This window comes from Babylonia areolata, chromosome 22 (assembly GCF_041734735.1).
Source record: "Babylonia areolata isolate BAREFJ2019XMU chromosome 22, ASM4173473v1, whole genome shotgun sequence".
Classification (NCBI taxonomy): domain Eukaryota; kingdom Metazoa; phylum Mollusca; class Gastropoda; order Neogastropoda; family Buccinidae; genus Babylonia; species Babylonia areolata.
The window spans coordinates 16,182,033-16,204,532 of record NC_134897.1 but is presented as its reverse complement, the minus strand read 5'-3'; the positions used below and the strand labels follow the sequence as shown (position 1 = coordinate 16,204,532).

Below are 22,500 nucleotides of genomic sequence, written 5' to 3'. Positions count from 1 at the left end.
AAAACTGTCACATCTACAAAAAAACAAAACACACACACACAAAAAAAAACCCACACAAAGACAAACCCACAAAACAGTTCATGACACAGTATCCCAACCATTTGGCTCCTTATGGCAAATAAGACCAGGCCATACTGAGGACGCCAGCCATTCCGCTTAATTTATCATCCCCAGATTACAAAAAACCTCTCTCTGTCTCTGTCTGTCTGTCTGTCTCTCCTCATTACTGACGAAATCTTTGTCCGTCTGTTTGATCGTATGTCTGTGCATATGCTTTTGTGTGTGTGCGTGCGTTCGTGTGTGTATGTGTATGTGTGTGTGTATTTGTGTGTCTGTGTGCGCACGCACGCACACACGCACACACACGAACACACACAAACACAACCCCCCCTTCCCCAACCTCCCACATACACGCGCGTGCGCGCGCGTTTTGTCAGATACGAAATAAAACTTAAAGTCCTTCAATGTTAAATCTGTGTGTGTGTGATCATCTTTTTTTTTTCCCCTCTCAATTATTACAACAACAAAAACCATACACCATATATATGACCCATGGAAATCTATATATTTTTGTGATAAGTGAAACAATTGAATAATGAGAAGCCCTTTAATATGTCAATACTAAGCATGTGTTTATCTCGTGTGTGTGTGTGTGTGTGTATGCGCGTGCGCGCGTGTGTGTGTATGTGTGCGTGCGTGCGTGCGCGTGTGTGTGTGTGTGTGTGTGTGTGTGTGTGTGTGTGTGTGTGTGTGTGTGCGTGTGTGTGTGTGTGTGTTTCTCAGGTACGTCTTCCTGGCAATCTACGTGTTAGAGATGCTGATCAAAATGCTGGCTCGGGGTTTCATCCTTGAATAATGAGAAGCCTTTTAATATGTCAATACTAAACATGTGTTTATCTCGTGCGTGTGTGTGTGTGTGTGTGTGTGTGCGTGTGTATGCGCGTGCGTGCGTGTGTGTGTGTGTGTGTGTGTGTGCCTGTGTTTCTCAGGTACGTCTTCCTGGCAATCTACGTGCTAGAGATGCTGATCAAAATGCTGGCTCGGGGCTTCATCCTGAACCCTCACACCTATCTCCGGGATCCCTGGAACTGGCTGGACTTCATCGTCATTGTGTCGGCGTGAGTACTGCCCTTCTCTGGCTGGCTGTTTCATCCTTTCCTTCCTTCCTTCCTTCCTTCTTTCTTTCTTTCTTTCTATTTTCATTCATTCATTCATTCATTCATTCATCCATTCATTCATTCATTCATTCATCCATTCATCCATTCATTCATTCATTCATTCATTCGTTCGTTCGTTCGTTCGTTTATTCATTCGTTCATTCATTCGTTTATTCATTCGTTCATTCATTATTGTAGTAGTAGTAGTAGTAGTAGTTGTTGTAGTAGTTGTAGTAGTAGTCGTTGTTGTTGTTGTTCTTCTTCTTCTTCTTCTTCTTCTTCTTCTTCTTCCTTCTTCTTCTTCTTCCTTCTTTCTTCTTCTTCTTCTTCTTCTTCTTGTCGTAGTGGTAGTGGTGGTTGTTCTTGTGGTGGTGGTGCTAGTAGTAGTAGTAGTAGTAGTAGTAGTAGTAGTAGTAGTAGTGATAGTTGTAGTCGTAGTGGTAGTGGTAGTGATTGTTGTTGTTGTGGTGGTGGTGGTGGTAGTAGTAGTAGTAGTAGTAGAAGGAGGAGGAGGAGGAGGAGGTGTACTTGTAGTACTAGTAGTACTAGTGCTAGTACTAGTACTAGTAATAGTTGTTGTCGTAGTGGTAGTGACTGCTGTTGTTGTGGTGGTGCTAGTGGTAGTAGTAGTAGTACTAGTAATTGTTGTTGTCGTAGTGGTTGTGATTGTTGCTGTTGTTGTCACGGTAGTGGTGGTGGTGGTAGTAGTAGTAGTAGTAGTAGTAGTAATAGTGGTAGTTGTTGTTGCTGTTGTTTTTGTGGTAGTTGTAGTAGTAATAGTAGCTGCGCTTTCAAACCTGTCAAAGCGCTTTACGATGACAAAGTCAGTCCGAGAAAACACACACACACACACACACACACACACACACACACACACACACACACACACACACAGATAGATACATAGATAGATAGATATAGAGAGTGATCTATATATCCATATATCTATCTATCCATCCACCTATCCATTTATCTATCTATCCATCTATCTATCCATTTATGTATGCATGTATGTATGTATCTATCTATCCTTTTATCTATCTATCTATTTATCTGTCCATCTATCTATCTATCTACCTATCTTTCTATCTATCTATCTACCTATCCGTCTATCTATCTATCTACTTATCCGTCTATCTATCTATTTATCTATCTATCTATCTATCTACAGGTTTATGACCATCATCATTCAACAAGCAGGGTCGTCCACATCCGTGGGGAACATGCAGGGACTCCGAACCTTCCGTGTGTTCCGCGCCCTGAAGACTGTGTCCATAGTGCCTGGTGAGTGCCTATCTTTCCCTGTCCATAGTGCCTGGTGAGTGCCCATCTTTCCCTCTCCATAGTGCCTGGTGAATGCCCATCTTTCCCTGTTGTTTCCCTGTCCATAGTGCCTGGTGAGTGCCCATATTTCCCTGTCCATAGTGCTTGGTGAGTGCCCATCTTTCCCTGTCCATAGTGCCTGGTGAGTGCCCATCTTTCCCTGTCCATGGTGCCTGGTGAATGCCTATCTTTCCCTGTCCATAGTGCCTGGTGAGTGCCCATCTTTCCCTGTCCATAGTGCCTGTTGAGTGCCCATCTTTCCCTGTCCATAGTGCCTGGTTAGTGCCCATCTTTCCCTGTCCATAGTGCCTGGTTAGTGCCCATCTTTCTCTGTCCATGGTGCCTGGTGAGTGCCCATCTTTCCCTGTCCATAGTGCCTGGTGAGTGCCCATCTTTCCCTGTCCATAGTGCCTGGTGAGTGCCCATCTTTGAGTGCCCATCTTTCCCTGTCCATAGTGCCTGGTGAGTGCCCATCTTTCCCTGTCCATAGTGCCTGGTGAGTGCCCATCTTTCCTTGTCCATAGTGCATGGTGAGTGCCTATATTTCCCTGTCCATAGTGCCTAGTGAGTGCCTACCTTTCCCTGTCCATAGTGCCTGGTGAGTGCCCATCTTTCCCTGTCCATAGTGCCTGGTGAGTGCCCATCTTTCCCTGTCCATAGTGCCTGGTGAGTGCCCATCTTTCCCTGTCCATAGTGCCTGGTGAGTGCCCATCTTTCCCTGTCCATAGAGCCTGGTGAATACCTATCTTTCCCTGTCCATAGTGCCTGGTGAGTGCCTATCTTTTCCTGTCCATAGTGCCTGGTGAGTACCTATCTTTCCCTGTCCATAGTGCCTGGTGAGTGCCCATCTTTCCCTGTCAATAGTGCCTGGTGAGTGCCCATCTTTCCCTGTCCATAGAGCCTGGTGAATACCTATCTTTCCGTGTATAGTGCCCCTGACTCCGTCTTCTTCATACGTAAACCGAAAGCGGAAGGATACGTTTCGCATCGAGCTGGGCAACTGATAGTGTTTCTGCTCTCCAACTCTCCATAATTCGAACGAACAACAGAAGGAAATAGCGAGTAAAATCTTTCCATACACTTTTGTACACAGATTTTTAAAAACCTCGTCCTCCTCCAGTTTCTTCTCCTCCTCCTCCTCTTCCTCCTCCTCCTCTTTCTTCTTCGTCTTCTTCTCCTCCTCCTCCTCCTCCTTCTTCTTCTTCTTGTCTTCTCTTTTTCCTCCTCCTCCTTCTTCTTCGTCTCCTCCTCCTCCTCCTCCTCCTCCTCCTCCTCCTTCTTCTTCTTCTTCTTCGTCTCCTCCTCCTCCTCCTCCTCCTCCTCCTTCTTCTTCTTCTTCTTCTTCTTCTTCTTCTTCGTCTCCTCCTCCTCCTTCTTCTTCTTCTTCTTCTTCTTCTTCGTCTCCTCCTCCTCCTCCTTCTTCTTCCTTTTTCTTCTCCTCCTCCTCCCTTAGTTCTTTAAAAAGTCATTGATCTAGGTGCCGCACAGACGAACTGTTCACCAGATTCCTCCAGGTCTGTTGATTGTGTGTCAAAGCCTGGGTCTTTGCAAACATTTTTTTTTTCTCGCCCATTCTGCAATGTCGTCAGTCCATCGTTTTTCAGAGAGAAAATCTTCAAGCTGAGCTCCCCAAAGATACATCCAAAAAGTAAATTTGCCTTTCCGTTTCTCTCTCCTCCCCCCCCCCCCCCCCGCCCCCACTTGTCATTTATCTCCTCCCCCCCCCCCAGTCATTCTCTCTGTCTCTCTGTCTGTCTCTCTCTCTCTCTAAAATGAGAGAGAAAGACTTGAACATGTTCTGCACAATTTCCACTGACCAAGGACCAGTATTGAGAGAAAGAGAGAGAGAGAGAGAGAGAGAAACTGAGCACCTTTTTGCACGGTTTCCAATCGTGTTGAGAGAGAGAGGGGGGGGGGGAGTCTTCTGAAGAGGAATACTGGGCTTTCACTCACACACACACACACACACACACACACACACACACACACACACACACAGAGAGAGAGAGAGAGAGAGAGAGAGAGAGAACTTTACAAGACAAACAGCACGTTTTTCACTATTTCCATGTGTTCAATGACCAATTTTGAGAGAGAGAGAGGATTTCTGAAGACGAATACTAGTTGCACCCCCCGCCCCCCCCCCCCCCCCCCACACACACACACTCACTCACACTCACACACATGCATACTCCTAATATCCCTCCTTTAACACCTTATTTATTACACATCACCATCTCATTCAGTTTTGTATTTCTTATAATGGACTTATTTTCATTTCGTAAAAAACAAAAAAAACAACAAAAAAAACAAACAAACACATGAACACCTTCCTACACTAATTAATATCTACAAGCATTCCCTCTCTTTCACCAGGTTCTTTCTGTCCAATAACACTCCTTGTGAACAGACATTGGACTGTAGATCTTTCACTCACTCACACTCTCTGCCTCTCTTTCTCACTCTGTAGGATTGAAAACGTTGGTGAACGCCCTGCTGAGGGCCTTCAAGATGTTGTTCGAGGTGATCATCCTGACCTGTTTCTGCCTGATGGTCTTCGCTCTGTTCGCCTTGCAAATCTACATGGGCACCTTGCGCCAGAAGTGTGTCAAGGACATCGACTCTTCTTTCACCGCCAACGCCTCTCTCAGCTACGACCAGTACTATGCCTTGTGGATACGGGACTCCGGTAAGAAGTTGTTGTTTGTTGTTGTTGTTTGTGTTGTTGTTGTTGTTCTTTTTTTCTTTTTCTTTTTCTTCTTTTTTTTGCTGCCCCATCATCTGCGCCGTTTCAGTGGCATTACTCCCACGCCGCTCATTTAGATTCCCCCATACACGGCCAACGGCCACACCCGGGTTCGTCCGTCGCAGTTCCAACGTCGGCAGTCCACAGGGAACCATCGATGTTAGGTCGCCCGGAGGCCACACACCAGAGGAGACCCTGCACTGCTGCTGAGTCAGTTCGGTGGTGTTCAGTGGTGACTGTTGTGTTTTAACGTACTCAGGACACCACCTACTAAGCCCGCTACTAACGACAATAATGATGGCTTAGTCGCGGAGCCAGACTGAGTGAGCGTCTCTCCCAGAGTGGAGACCGCCACAACGTCCCTCAAACAACAGCCCCCCCCATGAATCTGCCGACACTGACGACATTGACAGGACTCACCCCAAGCACGGAAGTGGAGGGGTATCGAAACTGAGGTCACCATGAAGAGCAGGGCATGAAAGGCCACAGACGTTCTTCTTCTTCTTTGTTCTCAGTCTTCTTTGCTCTTGTTCTTTTCTTTGTTCTTGCTGTGCTTCGCGTCTTGTGGAGAGTTGCCATCGTCGCTGAGCAAAGTCAGCGTTCGAGTGTGTTTCAATGCCTGTACTTCTGTGGGATGGCTTGTGATAATATTCTCGTTTGGCTGTTTCAAAATTGTTGTTGTTCTTGTTGTTGTTGTTGTTGTTGCTCTTCTTCTTCTTCTTCTTCTTCTTCTTGTGTTTATTCTACTTGTTATTGTTGTTGCTGTTGTTGTTGTTCTTCTTCTTCTTGTGTTTGTTCTACTTGTTGTTGTTGTTGTTCCTCTCCTTCTTCTTCTTCTTCTGTTTGTTCTATTTCTGGTTGTTGTTGTTGTTCTTCTTCTTCTTCTTCTTCTTGTGTTTGTTCTACTTGTTGTTCCTCTTCTTCTTCTTCTTCTAGATTCAGGCAAAGAAAGGGTGGGGGTAGGGTGGTGGTGGTGGTGGTGATGGTGTGTGTGTGTGTGTGTGTGTGTTATTTCTTTCTTTCTTTCTTTCATTGTTGTTGTTGTTGATGATTTTAGAGTGGGGGGGCTTGGGGGGGGGGGGGGGCTTGGGGAAGGGTCGGGGGGCTTGGGGGGGAGGCGGGCGGGGCGGGGAGGGGGTGTTGCGCTGACTGGTGGGTTGAGGTTGTGTTGTTTTCTTGTGGATACATGATCCAGCCGAGGCAGGGAGTGGGATGGGGAGGGGGTGGGGTGTTGGGGGGTGGAGGGGGTAAGGGTAGGGGGTGGTGGAGGGTGGTTGTGCTGATGTGTTTGTTGTGGGTGTGGCCTTGAGGCATGCATGTAGGTAGGGAGATGATGATGGTGATGATAATGGTGATAATGATGATGATGATGTGTGTGAAGCCAGCTGACAGGAGGGCGATGGCGAAGATGATTGTGATGATGATGGTGATAATGATGATGATGATGATGATGATGTGTGTGAAGCCAGCTGGCAGGAGGGAGATGTTGAAGATGATTGTGATGATGATGGTGATAATGATGATGATGATGATGATGATGTGTGTAAAGCCAACTGGCAGGAGGGCGATGTTAGAGATGATTGTGATGATGATGGTGATAATGATGATGATGATGATGTATGTAAAGCCAACTGGCAGGAGGGCGATGGTGAAGATGATGGTGATGATGATGGTGATAATGATGATGATGATGATGTGTGTAAAGCCAACTGGCAGGAGGGCGATGATGATGATGATGATGGTGATGGTGATGGTGATGATGATGATGATGATGATGATGATGATGATGATGTGTATAAAGCCAACTGGCAGGTGAATGATGATGATGGAGACGATGATGATGACAATGACGACGACGACGTCGACGAGAATGATGATGTTGGTGATGTGTACAGCCAACTGGCAGGTGGACGATGACGACGACGACGACGATGATGATGATGACGATGATGATGATGATGATGACGACGACGACGACGACGATGATGACGACGATGATGATGATGATGATGGTAATGATGATGATGATGATGATGATGTGTGTGCAGCCAACTGGCAGGTGGACGATGAAGGGGAGTACCAGCTGTGCGGGAATGATACAGGAACTGGGTGAGAGAGAGAGGGAGAGAGAGAGAGAGAGTGTGTGTGTGTGTGTGTGTGTGTGTGTGTGTGTGTGTGTGTGTGTGGTAGTGTGTGTGTGTGTGTGTGTGTGTGTGTGTGTGTGGTAGTGTGTGTGTGTGTGTGTGTGTGTTTGTGTATTTGTGTGTGTGCGTGCGTGTGTGTTTATTCATTGTAGTTTTGTTAAAAGTGGTGTTGCTGCTGTTATTGTTGTTGGCAGTAGTAGTAGTAGTTGTTGTAGTAACTATTATTATTATTATTGTTGTTGTTGTTGCTTTTGTTGTTAATGGTAGTAGTAGTAGTGTATTATTGATATTATCATTATTGATATTAATATTATTATTATTGTTGTTGTTGTTCTTGCCGTTGCTGTAGCTATAATTGCTGCCATTATCATCATTATCATTATCATCACCATCACCATCACCATCACCACCACCACCATCACCACCACCATCACCACCATCATCACCATGGCGGACCTTGGTCCCACAGGGGCTGCAACGCGAACTACACGTGTCTGGGAGACGTGGGGGAGAACCCGAACTACGGCATCACCAGCTTTGACCACTTCGGCTGGGCCATGCTCAACGCCTTTCAGCTGCTGACTCTGGACTTCTGGGAGGACACATACAACAAGGTGTGTGTGGGTGGATGGGGGTAGGGGTGGGGGGCTTGGGGGGAGGAGAAGTGGGAGGTTCTGAGTGGGGGCGGGGGGGGGGGGAGGTTGTGGTGGTGATGGTGCTGCTGGGGAAGTGTTTCGGTGACCACTTCGGCCTGCCCATGCTCAACGCCTTTCAGCTAGCTCACCATGGACTTCTGGGAAGACACATATAACAATGTGTGTGGGGGGAGTGGGAGGATCTGAAGGTAGGGGGTGACCACTTTGGCTGGGCCATGCTCAAATGCCTTTCAGCTGCTCACCCTGGACTTCTGGGAGGACATCTACAAGGTATAAGGGGATGGAGTGTCGGAGGGGGATGGGGATGCGGGGGTGGGGGTGCGGGGGGGGGGGGGGGGTGCGGGGGAGGGGGGCGCACAACCAACGTTCCATTTTATCGTTATTATTTCACGTGATCCGAACCCCACGGTCCATTATATCGTTATTGCTTCGCGTTGATTCTAACCAACGGCCCATTATCGTTATTGCTTCCAGGTGATTCCAACCAACGGTACATTATATCGTTATTACTTTCAAGTGATCCGAACCAAATGTCCATTATATCGTTATTACTTTCAAGTGATTTGAACCAACGGTCCATTATATCGTTATTACTTTCACGTGATCCGAGCCAACGGTCCATTATATCGTTATTGCTTTCGGTTGATTCAAACCAATGGTCCATTATATCGTTATTACTTTCAAGTGAATCAAACCAACGGTCCATTTTTCGTTCTCGCTTTCACATGATTTGAACCAACGGTCCATTATATCGTTATTACTTTCAAGTGGTCCGAACCAACGGTCCATTATATCGTTATTACTTTCAAGTGGTCCGAACCAACGGTCCATTATATCGTTATTACTTTCAAGTGGTCCAAGCCAACGGTCCATTATATCGTTATTACTTTCAAGTGGTCCAAGCCAACTGTCCATTATATCGTTATTACTTTCAAGTGGTCCAAGCCAACGGTCCATTATATCGTTATTACTTTCAAGTGATCCTAACCAACGGTCCATTATATCGTTATTACTTCCAGATGAATTAAACCAACGGTCCATTATATCGTTATTACTTCCAGGTGAATTAAACCAACGGTCCATTATATCGTTATTACTTTCAAGTGGTCCAAACCAACGGAGCATTATATCGTTATTGCTTTCAAGTGATCCTAACCAACTGTCCATTATATCGTTATTGCTTTCAAGTGATCCTAACCAACGGTCCATTATATCGTTATTACTTCTAGGTGAATTAAACCAACGGTCCATTATATCGTTATTACTTCCAGGTGAATTAAACCAACGGTCCATTATATCGTTATTACTTTCATGTGATTCGAACCAACGGTCCATTATATCGTCATTACTTTCACGTGATTCGAACCAACGGTCCATTATATCGTTATTACTTCCATTATTATTATTAGTAGTAGTATTTTTATGTATTTATCTATTATATTTTATTTGTTTATTTTATTTTATTTTATTTTATTTTTTTTTATTTTTTTATTTCTCGAGGCCTGACTAAGCGCGTTGGGTCACGCTGCTGGTCAGGCATCTGCTTGGCAGATGTGGTGTAGCGCATATGGATTTGACCGAACGCAGTGACGCCTCCTTGAGCTACTGATACTGATACTGATACTTCCAGGTAATTCCAAAACCAACGATTCCAGTATATCGTTATTTCTTCCAGGTGATCCGAGCCAACGGTCCGTGGAACGTGCTGTTCTTCATGATCATCATCTTCTTCGGGGCCTTCTACCTGCTGAACCTGATGCTGGCTGTGGTGGCCATGTCGTACGAGGAGGAGGCCATCAACACGGGGAAGGTCAGTGCTGGTGTGGTGTGTTGTGGTGTGTTGTGGTGTGGTGTGTTGTGTTGTGTTGTGGTGTGTTGTGGTGTGTTGTGGTGTGTTGTGGTGTGGTGTGTTGTGTTGTGGTGTGTTGTGTTGTGTTGTGTTGTGTTGTGTTGTGGTGTGTTGTAGTGTGTTGTGTTGTGTTGTGTTGCGTTGTGGTGTGTTGTATTGTGGTGTGGTGTGGTGCGGTGTGTTGTGTTGTGTTGTGTTGAGGTGTGTTGTGTTGTGGTGTGGTGTGGTGTGGTGTGGTGTGGTGTGGTGTGTTGTGGTACGGTGTGGTGTGTTGTGTTGTGTTCAGGTGTGTTGTGTTGAGGTGTGTTGTGTTGTGGTGTGGTGTGGTGTGGTGTGGTGTGGTGTGGTGTGGTGTGGTGCGGTGTGGTGTGGTGTGGTGTGGTGTGGTGTGTTGTGTTGTGTTGTGTTGTGTTGAGGTGTGTTGTGTTGTGGTGTGGTGTGGTGTGGTGTGGTGTGGTGTGTTGTGTTGTGTTGTGTTGTGGTGTGGTGTGTTGTGGTGTGGTGTGGTGTGGTGTGGTGTGGTGTAGTGTGTTGGGTTGCGTTGCGTTGCGTTGCGTTGTATGGCATTGCATTGTATTGTGTTGTATTGTATTGTACTGTGCTGTGTTGTGCTGTGCTGTGTTGTGTTGTGTTGCGTTGTGTTGTATTGCATTGTGTTGCGTTGCGTTGCGTTGTGTTGTATTATATTGTATTGCATTGTGTTGTGTTGTGTTGCATTGTGTTGTGTTGAAACCATTGCATTGTATTGTATTGTGTAGAATGTACTGTATTGTATTGTATTGTGTGGCATTGCATTTTATTGTGTTGTACTGTGCTGTGCTGTGCTGTTCTGTGCTGTGCTGTGCTGTGCTGTGCTGTCTTGTCTTGTCTTGTCTTGTATGACATTGCATTGTGTTGTGTTGCATTGTATTGTATTGTATTGTGTGGCATTGCATTGTATTGTGTTGTACTGTGTAGTGTTGTATTTTGTTGTACTTTGTATTGTATTGTATCGCATTGCATTGTATTGTATTGTGCTGTACGTATTGCATTGTGTTGCATTATTGTATTGTGTTGTATTGTTTTGTGTTTTGTATTGTATTGTATGTATTGAATTGTATTGTATTGTGGCCACATGTCTTATGAGGAAGGAGCTTTCAACACGGGCACAGAGTCACTGCTGTTAACACGCTGTCTTGTAACGTGTTGTGTTGTGTTGTGTTGTACTGTTTCTGCCTCTCTTTCTGTGTCTGTTTTTTCATGTCTGTTTCTCTCTCTCTCTCTCTCTCTCTCTCTCTCTCTGTCTGTCTGTCTGACGCACACGCACACACACACACACACACACACACACACACACACACACACACACACACACACACACACACTTGTCGCCTGCAAACTCGATCAAATTTTGCTCATTTGTAATCTCTTCTTCTTCTTCTTTGTGGTGATGGTCAAGTTTGCTTATTTGTTTTTCGCGGTATCTCTTTGTTGTTGATGTTGTTGTTGTTGTTGCTGTTCACATTCATTCATGTGTTTGTGGTTGGTGTTAGTGTTCACGTGTGTGTGTGTGTGTGTGTGTGTGTGTGTGTGTGTGTGTGTGTGTGTGTGTGTGTGTGTGTGTGATAATTGTCAAAGCCTTGTTAATTAATGTAAGTCTTGATCGTTTATTTGTTTGTGGCAGCAGCCAATCAGAATGGTTTCATCTTTGCATGCATTGTCTGCCTGCATGTCATCCAAAGCATATGTTTGTTGGTTGCAACAACGTTACCAGTAATGGTCTTGTGCATGTGCCACTATTGTGCAATTTGCATGTTTTCTATTTGTAGTGGTGTGTGTGTGTGTGTGTGTGTGTGTGCGCGCGGGTGAGAGAGAGAGAGAGAGAGAGTGTGTGTGTGTGTGTGTGTGTGTGTGTGTGTGTGTGTGTGTGTGTGTGTGTGTTAACATCACGAATTCTAACGTAAACTTTTACCAGCACAAATTTTGGTGTCTTAAAAATTAATGTTCTTTTTTTTGTATTTTTGACAAAAATGAATCTTAAGCACACACAAACACATACACACACACACGCACACACACACGCACTCGCAAGCACGCACGCACGCACGCTTGCACACACACACACACACACACACACATACACTCACTCGCACGCATGCACGCACGCACGCACGCGCACACACATACAAAAACCAAAACCCAACAAAGACGTGAGTGCCTGAAAAAGCAGTGACTGTTCAGGTTAGATGTGATTTCCGTCACTGAAGGTTAACACCAGAGCTTATAAAGAAAACAAAAAAAACAACAACACTTTTTTCTCCTTGACCCTCCCCCCTCCCCCCCCCTCTCTCTCTCTCTCTCTCTGTCACTCTCTCTCTGTCACTCCCTCTCTCTCTCTCTCTCTCTCTGTGTCACTCCCCCTCTCTCTCTCTCTGTCATTCTCTCTCTCTCTCTCTGTGTCACTCCTCTCTCTCTCTCTCTCTCTGGCACTCCCTCTCTCTGTCACTCTCCCCCTCTCTCTCTCTCTCTGTCACTCTCTCTCTCTGTCACTCTCCCCCCCCCTCTCTCTCTCTGTCACTCCCGCTCTCTCTCTCTCTCTCTCTGTGTCACTCCCTCTCTCTCTCTCTGTCACTCCCCCCTCTCTCTCTCTGTCACTCCCTCTCTCTCTGTCACTCCCCCCTCTCTCTCTGTCACTCCCCCCTCTCTCTCTGTCACTCCACCTCTCTCTCTCTCTCTGTCACTCCCGCTCTCTCTCTCTCTCTCTGTGTCACTCCCTCTCTCTCTCTCTGTCACTCCCCCCTCTCTCTCTCTGTCACTCCCTCTCTCTCTGTCACTCCCCCCTCTCTCTCTGTCCCTCCCCCCTCTCTCTCTGTCACTCCCCCCTCTCTCTCTCTGTCACTCCCCCCCCCTCTCTCTGTCACTCCCCCCCCTCTCTCTGTCACTCCCACTCTATCTCTATCTCTCTGTCACTCCCCCCTCTCTCTCTGTCACTCCCGCTCTCTCTCTCTCTCTCTCTCTCTCTGTCACTCCCTCTCTCTCTCTCTCTGTCACTCCCGCTCTCTCTCTCTCTGTCACTCCCCCCTCTCTCTCTGTCACTCCCCCTCTCTCTCTCTCTTTCACTCCCCCCTCTCTCTCTGTCACTCCCCCTCTATCTCTATCTCTCTGTCACTCCCCCCTCTCTCTCTGTCACTCCCCCTCTATCTCTATCTCTCTGTCACTCCCCCCCTCTCTCTCTGTCACTCCCCCTCTCTCTCTCTCTGTCACTCCCCCTCTCTCTCTGTCTCTCCCCCTCTCTCTCTCTCTGTCACTCCCCCTCTCTCTCTGTCACTCCCCCTCTCTCTCTCTGTCACTCCCCCTCTCTCTCTCTCTCTGTCACTCCCCCCTCTCTCTCTATCTCTCTGTCACTCCCCCCCTCTCTCTCTGTCACTCCCCCCCTCTCTCTCTGTCACTCCCCCTCTCTCTCTCTCTCTGTCACTCCCCCTCTCTCTCTATCTCTCTGTCACTCCCCCCTCTCTCTCTTTGTCACTCCCCCCTCTCTCTCTGTCACCCCCCCTCTCTCTCTTTGTCACTCCCCCCTCTGTCTCTATCTCTCTGTCACTCCCCCCTCTCTCTCTGTCACTCCCGCTCTCTCTCTCTCTCTCTCTCTGTCACTCCCGCTCCCTCTCTCTCTCTCTGTCACTCCCTCTCTCTCTCTCTCTCTGTCACTCCCGCTCTCTCTCTCTCTGTCACTCCCCCCTCTCTCTCTGTCACTCCCCCTCTATCTCTCTCTCTCTGTCACTCCCCCTCTCTCTCTCTCTGTCACTCCCCCCTCTCTCTCTGTCACTCCCCCTCTATCTCTCTCTCTCTGTCACTCCCCCCTCTCTCTCTTTCTGTCACTCCCCCTCTCTCTCTGTCACTCACCCTCTCTCTCTGTCACTCACCCTCTCTCTCTGTCACTCACCCTCTATCTCTCTCTCTCTGTCACTCACCCTCTATCTCTCTCTCTGTCACTCCACCTCTCTCTCTCTGTCACTCCCCCTCTCTCTCTGTCACTCACCCTCTCTCTCTGTCACTCACCCTCTCTCTCTGTCACTCCACCTCTCTCTCTCTCTCTGTCACTCCCCCTCTCTCTCTCTCTCTCTCTCTCTGTCACTCCACCTCTCTCTCTCTCTCTGTCACTCCATCCTCTCTCTCTCTCTCTCTCTCTCTGTCACTCCACCTCTCTCTCTCTCTCTCTCTCTCTCTGTCACTCCACCTCTCTCTCTCTCTCTGTCACTCCCCCCTCTCTCTCTCTCTCTGTCACTCCATCCTCTCTCTCTCTCTGTGTCACTCCTCTCTCTCTGTCATTCCCTCTCTCTCTCTCTGTCACTCCTCTCTCTCTCTCCGTCACTCCTCCCTCTCTCTCTCTCTCTCTCTGTCACTCCTCCCTCTCTCTCTCTGTCACTCCCTCCTCTCTCTCTCTCTCTGTGTCACTCCTCTCTCTCTGTCATTCCCTCTCTCTCTCTCTGTCACTCCCTCTCTCTCTCTGTCACTCCCCCCCCCCTCTCTCTCTCTCTCTCTGTCACTCCCTCTCTCTGTCACTCCTCTCTCTCTCTCTCCGTCACTCCTCCCTCTCTCTCTCTGTCACTCCCTCCTCTCTCTCTCTCTGTCACTCCTCTCTCTCTCTCTCTCTGTCACTCCCCTCTCTCTCTCTCTCTCTCTCTCTCTCTGTCACTCCCCCCTCTCTCTCTCTGTCACTCCCCCCCCTCTCTCTCTATCACTCCCCCCTCTCTCTCTATCTCTCTCTTTCTCCCTGTCTACACTTCTCTCTTTCTTTCTTCTCTCCCCCCCCCCTCTCTCTCTCTCTCTCTCTTATGGACGCGAGATGAAATAAAAGACTCTGCTGGCTTTTTGTTTGAAAGAAAACAACGACGTTATATTCTAATTTCTGTATCACAACCGCTTCCGGTATATGCAGTTCCGGTCCAGTGTAAACCTTTTTATGGTTTTTTGAGAACAATTGACCACACCTCTATGGCGAGGACTGGAATCGCGCGCGGTCGAGGGGCATCTGTTACAAGGATGTGTCTGTGGGATTATTGATAATAAAATTTCCTTTCTGACCAGCACTGCACGATGTCTGTATCTCTCTGTGTGATCGAAGCCGGGTCATATAATGAGCGTACAGCTTTGTCAAGTCGTTCCAAAGTTAATAAATGGACTCCCTCCCCCTTACCCCCCTCCCTACACTCCCCCCCCCCCCACACACACACCGACACCCTCCCTCCCTCCCCCCATAGCAGCATTTTCACCACCACCACCACCACCACCATCATCATCATCATTCATGATTATCGAAGTATAGAAAAACAATATGTGCTAAATTCTGGGGCAACAGCACATCTCCCACCCCACCCCAAAATTATCCCACACCAGATACTTTTATGATGCGCATCTGGGGTCAGCGTGTACATAATTATTTAGATGGGGGGCGAAAGTGTGTAAGTGAAGGTGAAAATAAAAAGCAAAGTGAGAGAGATGATTAGCACAGAAGAAAAAAAAACTACCATATTATGTGACAGGTTTTTGCCCCTTCTCGAATATACTGCGTTTTTGTTTTTCACAACTTACGTTTGTCCAGTTTAGGAATCTGTATCTGACTTATCATTCTTTGTTATTCTTCATGAGAAGACCATGTATCTGTTCTGTGGTATAGTGACGATGATAATATGCTAATATGCGTTGTATGATGGAAGGAAAAGGACTGTTTTAAAAAGGGGAAAATAACTCGTTATATTTCAACCAGTGATTCTCTTAAATTGATGTGTTTTGCTTTGTAAAATGGTGACTTTCGTTTCAACCACTTCGAATACTGGAGTAAGTAAGATCTACAGACAAAAAGAGAAGAATATTCACTGTAAATTAAACTCTTTGAAAATGAGTTATTTTATGGTGAGATCACATCATCCAATCGTATAGCCAGTAATTACTAACATGTTTTATTGTTCGTCATGAAAGTTATTTTCAGTCATGGAAGAACTGTTCTCGTAACCAGTTTTGAAAAAGACATCAATTTTCGTGTTTATAAACTATGATAAGAATATTTTAAAAAAAGTTATAATGTAAATCATTTGCAAAGTGTTTTGGGAATTTCTTTCAGTTTCTTTTAATCTATATCGAGATTGCAGTACGCTGACACGGGAAAATGTGTGGAACTGTTTTCAATGTGTTGATGGAAATGAAACGTAACGTTGTGCTTTCTGAAAACATATACCACCACACTCGTGTTTTTGACACTGCACGGTTGACATAAAACATTCTAATGTATTGGAAATTAACAAACAATGAGGCCAGGAGATGAAATGATTAACAAATAGTAAAGAGTGGTAACTCTCTCCATTCACAAGGTACACACCTTCAAGTCATTGCTGATTTCGCTACCGATTCAGCTAGCATACAGGTAAATAAACCCAGACACTTCCTCAAAAAAGAAAGCGCCGGGTCTGTCCTTATACCGATCATCTGACATGTGCACACAGCAGCAAAGACAGAAGAAATATGCAATCTAATGTATTGTTAATGTATGTATTGTTTCTTTATTGAAGTAGCACCAGATACAAAGTTGAAGTCAACTTTGCCTGTCGTGTAGTGTCTAGGGATGGATGACAGGCATGTCGCAGCATCACCTTTCACAGTTCACACCTTCAGAAAATGTGTTTTGTGTCGTCACATAATCTCCTCTTCCATCAAGATGACATTTTTACTGAGCGTATATGATGTATCATGTTGAGAATGTGTGATACACATCCTAAGTCACACGCAGACTTTCACTTTCATTTTGAAAGCTATCACATTCATAAAACATCATTATTTCAAACAGTTTAGAGGGTGCGGGGGTAGGTGTGTGCACACTGCTTGAGCTGATTTCTTTGACGGATTTCTATAGTTCAGCTGATTTTTTCTTCTAAAACAATTTCGAGGGAGTTTTACATTCAACATCAAAAGCTTCACTTGCTGAACTGTGTGTGCATTTAAAGGGTGTTTTCTCTCACATGGTTGCCGTTTGATTTCTAACAATTGTGTGGTCTCGCGTTGATTTCAGTTTGTTGATACAATGCAATACAATACAATGCAATACAATACAATACAATGCAATGCAATACAGTACAAGACAATACAATACTCTTTATTAATCCGATTGGAAATTACCTGTGCATTTAAAGGTCGTCAAACACACCACACAGTTTCACAGCTGGATATCTCGAAACATTTTGATTCTCCACGTGGTCTTCAGCGAAACGATGACTACACAGAGCTTCAATGGAGAGTGGTGCACGATCTATGAAATACCCACACAGTCTCCTCAGTCGGGAGTGGGGGTGGAGGGTGGATGCTGCTTCTATACTCTACTCCTGCGTCGCTGGACGCACAAAGCAGTCAAGACCTTCACTGTTCACGGTCCTCAGCCAGTTCGCTGGTGTCATCCCATGGTCTGTCTGTCGTCAAGTCTGAGGTCTTTCTTTCCAGTTTGCCACCATATTCATTATGGTAGTGGTCCTACTTTTTGTTGTTTTTTTTCGCTGCTACCAACTGTAGGATAATGATCAAATCAAGAAGAAGAGAAAGTGTTTAGGATGAAGTGTGCATGCGCAAGGCAGCTTGTCTCGCATTTATAATACAATTCTTGTCTCCAGGCAGCGGATTTTGGGCCACAGTTAGATGGATGTTGAAGCTTCTCAATCATCTGTCGACGTCTTTTTATCTGTCCGAAACGATTAATCCATGAGTCACAACTTTTGTGGCAAACCACGATATATGGATAGATAGATGGATCGATAGATAGATAGACAGACAGACAGACAGACAGACAGATAGATAGATAGATAGATAGATAGATAGACAGACAGACAGACAGACAGATAGATAGATAGATAGATAGATAAGTTGTGTGCGTGTGTGTGTGTGTGTCTGTCTGTGTCTGTGTGTGTGTGTGTGTCTTTGTGTGTTTCAACCAGACAGAGGAATGAATAGAAAATGAAAACTAAATAAACAAACCAGGACATAGACAAAGAGAGAGAGAGAGAGAGAGAGAGAGAGAGAGAGAGAGAGAGATTCGGACCCTCCCCCATCCATCTCTCTCTCTCTCTCTCTCTGTCCCTCTCTCTCCCCCTCTCCCTTTCTCTCTCCCTCACCCTCTCTCTCTCTCTCTCTCTCTCCTTGTCTCCTTCTCTCTCCCCCACCTCTCCCACTTTCTCTCTCTGTCCGCCCCTTCAAAAACTTTCACAGCTTGTTGTGGGGTTTTCTTTTTGTATATACATTTTTTTTTTCTCATCAATTCCTTGTTCTCTCTCCCTTCCTTCATACACCCATGAGCGAGCAGCCCACCTAGCCCGCCATAAACTCACTGTGTGTGTGTTGCTGTGCTGTTCAGCTTTCGTTCTAACCCCAGGGTTTCTCTTCAGGGATCAACAACAACACACACAACTCCCTCCCTCTCTACCACACTACTTGACTCCTCGGCTTCCACCGAGTCACTTGCATTTCCTACCCTCACGCGCTTCTCTCCAAAGGAGGTTAACACCAGTGTTTCACGTGCCCTGTGACAGCCCTTGGCCTATAAAACAGGTAGTACTACGTGTTTCACGCACGTGCCCTTTGGCAGTCCTTGACCTATAAAACGGGGTTTATACTACGTGTTTCACGAGCCCTGTGACAGCCTTTGACCTATAAAACAGGTAGTACTACGATTTTTACGTGTCGTGTGACAGCATCTAACCTATTAGAACAGGTAATATTGCGTGTTTCACGTGCCCTGTGATGGTCCTTGATTTAAAAAAAAAAAAAAAAAAGTATGACGTCATGTGTTTCACGGGCCCTGTGACAGCCCTTGACCTAGACACAGGTGTTATGCGTGCTATGTAACTGCCCTTGATAGGTCAATGTATGACACCACGTGTTTCACGTGCCCTGGGACACCCCCTTGACCTTTTTAAAAAACAGGTGTATTAAAAAAATTTTTTAAAAAGCAGCACGTGTTTCACGTGTCCTGGGACAGCCCCTTGACCCATTAAGAAAAACAGGTGTAAAAAAATAAAATAAAAACACCAAAAAAAACCCCAAAACCATGTGTTTCACGTGCCCTGGGACAACTCCATGACCCATAAAAAAAAAAAACAGGTAAAAAAACAGCACGTGTTTCACGGGCCCTGTGACCGCCCAGCCTGACCTTTGTGGGCCCACTTGCCAACAGGAGAAGGAGCGCGACCAGCTGGCGGAGGCCAAGAAGCAGAGCCACAACCCCGTGTACGACCTGGCCGCCCTCACCGTCATGTCCAGGCACGCCCACGAGCACGCCAAGGAGGCCGTGGAGGAGAAACGCCACCAACAACAACAACAACAACAGCATAGCTCCAACGACCACCACCCTCAAACCGCAGCCGCTATCATCGGGGGTTCCCCCAACGCCCGAAAACCACCGCGACCCCCTCAGAAAATCACCGTGTCTCCGGCCAAAGAACCCATGTCCACAGAGAGAGCCCTCGTGAAAGCTCCCAGCCTGGACAGTGGCTACTCCTCCCAAAGTCAGCACCAACAGCAGCTACAGCCACCTACGACAGGTAGGCCAGGAGAGAAAGGTCAAGGTCAGGGAAGCGAGGCGGAGACACGCCGGTCGGTGGTGGAGGCAGAAGTGGTGAGTGACGAGGGCGGAAGTGTGGCGGACCTCGGGAAGAGCGGAACCGGAAGTGTGGGCACCGCCATGTCGTCAAAACCTGGGGAGGAGGTTTGTCCGGAGCAGCGGCAGCACGGGGAGAAGAAGGAGGAGGAAGGGGACAAGGGAGACAATGCGTCCGAGAAACGTGACTGTGCGGTGAGGGTTCTTTCTTTTGACTGACTCTTGACTCTGAATGTCTTTTGTTTAACTCAGTTTCCTTTCTCTACAGTTTTGACTGGAAAATCGAACTGATTGTCCAGTCATTCGGATGAGGACGATAAGATAAACCCAGGCCCTGTGTGCAGCACGCACTTGGCGCACTGAACCAGAACCTCGTGGCAACGAAAGTGTTGTCCTCTTAACAAAATTCTGCAGAAATCCACCAGGTTTCTAGGAAGGTTGAGATTTTATCACTGCAATCCTGTAGTAAATAATGCTTTGGTGGTTATGAGGGTTAATGAATGATATACTTCTATTGTTCAATCAGCTTTCATATATATATATAGCACAAAAAACAGGTACGAATGTATGAAATGGGCAGTAATGGTAATGATAATTTTAACAGACCCTCATACCTTTCAAGCAGGAAGTTCGTGCGGTTCACGTGAAACGCGTAACACACACAGATGCATCCATTCATCTCTCTCTCTCTCTGTCTCTCTCTGTCTCTCTCTGTCTCTCTTTCTGCCTGACATTTCCTCTTCTCTTTAATAACATCTGTGTCTGTTTCATGGTGATAGCGATTTTGTTTTCTGGTTTGTTTGTTGTTGTTTTTTCGTTTCCTTTCTTTCCTTTTTCTTTTTTTCAATAATCCATCACATTGTTGTTTGATTCCCCCCCCTTTTTTTTTAAACGGTACAATTTCTTTATTAACAGTTTCAGTTTCAGTTTCAGTAGCTCAAGGAGGCGTCACTGCGTTCGGACAAATCCATATACGCTACACCACATCTGCCAAGTGCAACAGACTGTGTTAATCAGCAGGTTGTAGGTCCAGATGATTTTGAATAGACAACAATCAGTATTGTGTATAAAACTATTATTCACATGAACAGATGATTATGACTCTTTCAGGTGTTTAGTAATTCTCGCGTGAATGACATGAGGTTTTTGATCTTTTTATGTTTGTTTGTTCTTTTTTTTGTTTTTCTTTTATCAGGTCACTCCGGTTCTGACTGTAAGTACAGAGCATTCTCTCACCCTCCACCCCCACCCACCCCCACACCCACCACCCATGGCCACCCCATTCCTATCCCCTTCATCCCTCTCCTCTCTTCCCCTCCATCCCGCCCCCCCCCCTCCTCCCCCCTCCCCCCAAGCTTTCAAACTGACAAACACCGTCCTGCTTGGTTCCAGACTGTCGGTGTACTAATAGAATTGAAGTGTTGTGTACTGAAACATGGTGCTGTGTCTAATCGCTGTGTGTGTGTGTGTGTGTGTGGATGTGAGGGGTGGGGAGGGGGCGTGGGGGGGGGGGGGGCTGTAACTCCACACCAGTGCTGAGCGAAATAACACCCACTAACGTTTCCGCGAATGCAGTGTTAACTGGCCTCTAGCTCTTCTTACACACATATGGATGCTGTCTCTGTGAATTAACTTTTTTTTTTTTTTAACGTGGGTGTTGTCGTTGTGAACGTGTGTTTCACGGATTGATGTTTGTGCATTAACGTTGTTAACGTTTTGTTTTATTTCATTTTTTTTATTTCATTATCTATCTGCTTACTTTTCCCCCCCTCATGGCCTAACTGAGCGCGTTGGGTTACGCTTCTGGTCAGGCAGGCATCTGCTTAGTAGATGTGGTATAGCGTATATGGATTTGTCCGAACGCTGTTGCTGTGACATAACGAAATCCCAATTCTCCCTGAAAACAATTCTCTTTTTTTATCAACATAAAACTGTGGAATAATATGGAAGGTAGAATGATTTACCGGGGGAAAAAATTACCTCGAACAGAACAAGGACGATTTTTAGCTACTTGCGACTCAACACAAGAGATTCATGATAGTTTTCAGTGATGTTTTCAAAGTAGTTCACTTACTCGGCATTTCCAAGCGTTTTTCATCGCTCGATTCTACTGTATGAGCAGCGCATTTTGCATACCTCATTATGCGTGACATCATTTGTTTTGCTTGTCATTTTACTGGCACAGTCATTGGCGAATCAAAAGTCTAGATGCGATGGGCAGTTGTCGTGCACACAAATCACAAAATGTCCATGTGCACGTGGCGAAACGTTCAGGGCTTCATTTGCGTCGTTCGTGTGCAAGCGATAATAATAATGATAATAATAATCATAATCATAATCATAATGATAACAAGCAGGCTTATATAGCGCAGTACCCCCAGCTTTACAATAAAAGCGCGGTTTATATAGCGCAGTACCCCCATCTTTACAATAAAAGCGCGGTTTATATAGCGCAGTACCCCCATCTTTACAATAAAAGCGCGGTTTATATAGCGCAGTACCCCCATCTTTACAATAAAAGCGCGGTTTCTATAGCGCAGTACCCCCATCTTTACAATAAAAGCGCGGTTTCTATAGCAGCGCAGTACACCCATCTTTACAATAAAAGCGCGGTTTATATAGCGCAGTACCCCCATCTTTACAATAAAAGCGCGGTTTATATAGTGCAGTACCCCCATCTTTACAATAAAAGCGCGGTTTATATAGCGCAGTACCCCCATCTTTACAATAAAAGCGCGGTTTATATAGTGCAGTATAGTACCCCCCATCTTTACAATAAAAGCGCGGTTTATATAGTGCAGTATAGTACCCCCCATCTTTACAATAAAAGCGCGGTTTATATAGTGCAGTACCCCCCATCTTTACAATAAAAGCGCGGTTTATATAGCGCAGTACCCCCATCTTTACAATAAAAGCGCGGTTTATATAGCGCAGTACCCCCATCTTTACAATAAAAGCGCGGTTTCTATAGCGCAGTACCCCCATCTTTACAATAAAAGCGCGGTGAGCCCCATCTGT

General features: G+C 46.0%; 1 protein-coding gene across 1 annotated transcript in view; it reads left to right on the top strand.

Moving 5' to 3' along the window:
* The window catches only part of LOC143297047 (sodium channel protein 1 brain-like), a 96,912-nt gene that overhangs the window by 33,682 nt on the left and 40,730 nt on the right, over nucleotides 1-22,500 (top strand). Inside the window, exons 3-9 of the mRNA XM_076609217.1 lie at nucleotides 990-1,118; nucleotides 2,329-2,441; nucleotides 4,948-5,166; nucleotides 7,272-7,332; nucleotides 7,837-7,981; nucleotides 9,699-9,833; nucleotides 19,060-19,677. Coding sequence (XP_076465332.1) covers nucleotides 990-1,118; nucleotides 2,329-2,441; nucleotides 4,948-5,166; nucleotides 7,272-7,332; nucleotides 7,837-7,981; nucleotides 9,699-9,833; nucleotides 19,060-19,677 — 1,420 coding nt within the window. The remainder of the gene's footprint in view (nucleotides 1-989; nucleotides 1,119-2,328; nucleotides 2,442-4,947; nucleotides 5,167-7,271; nucleotides 7,333-7,836; nucleotides 7,982-9,698; nucleotides 9,834-19,059; nucleotides 19,678-22,500) is intronic.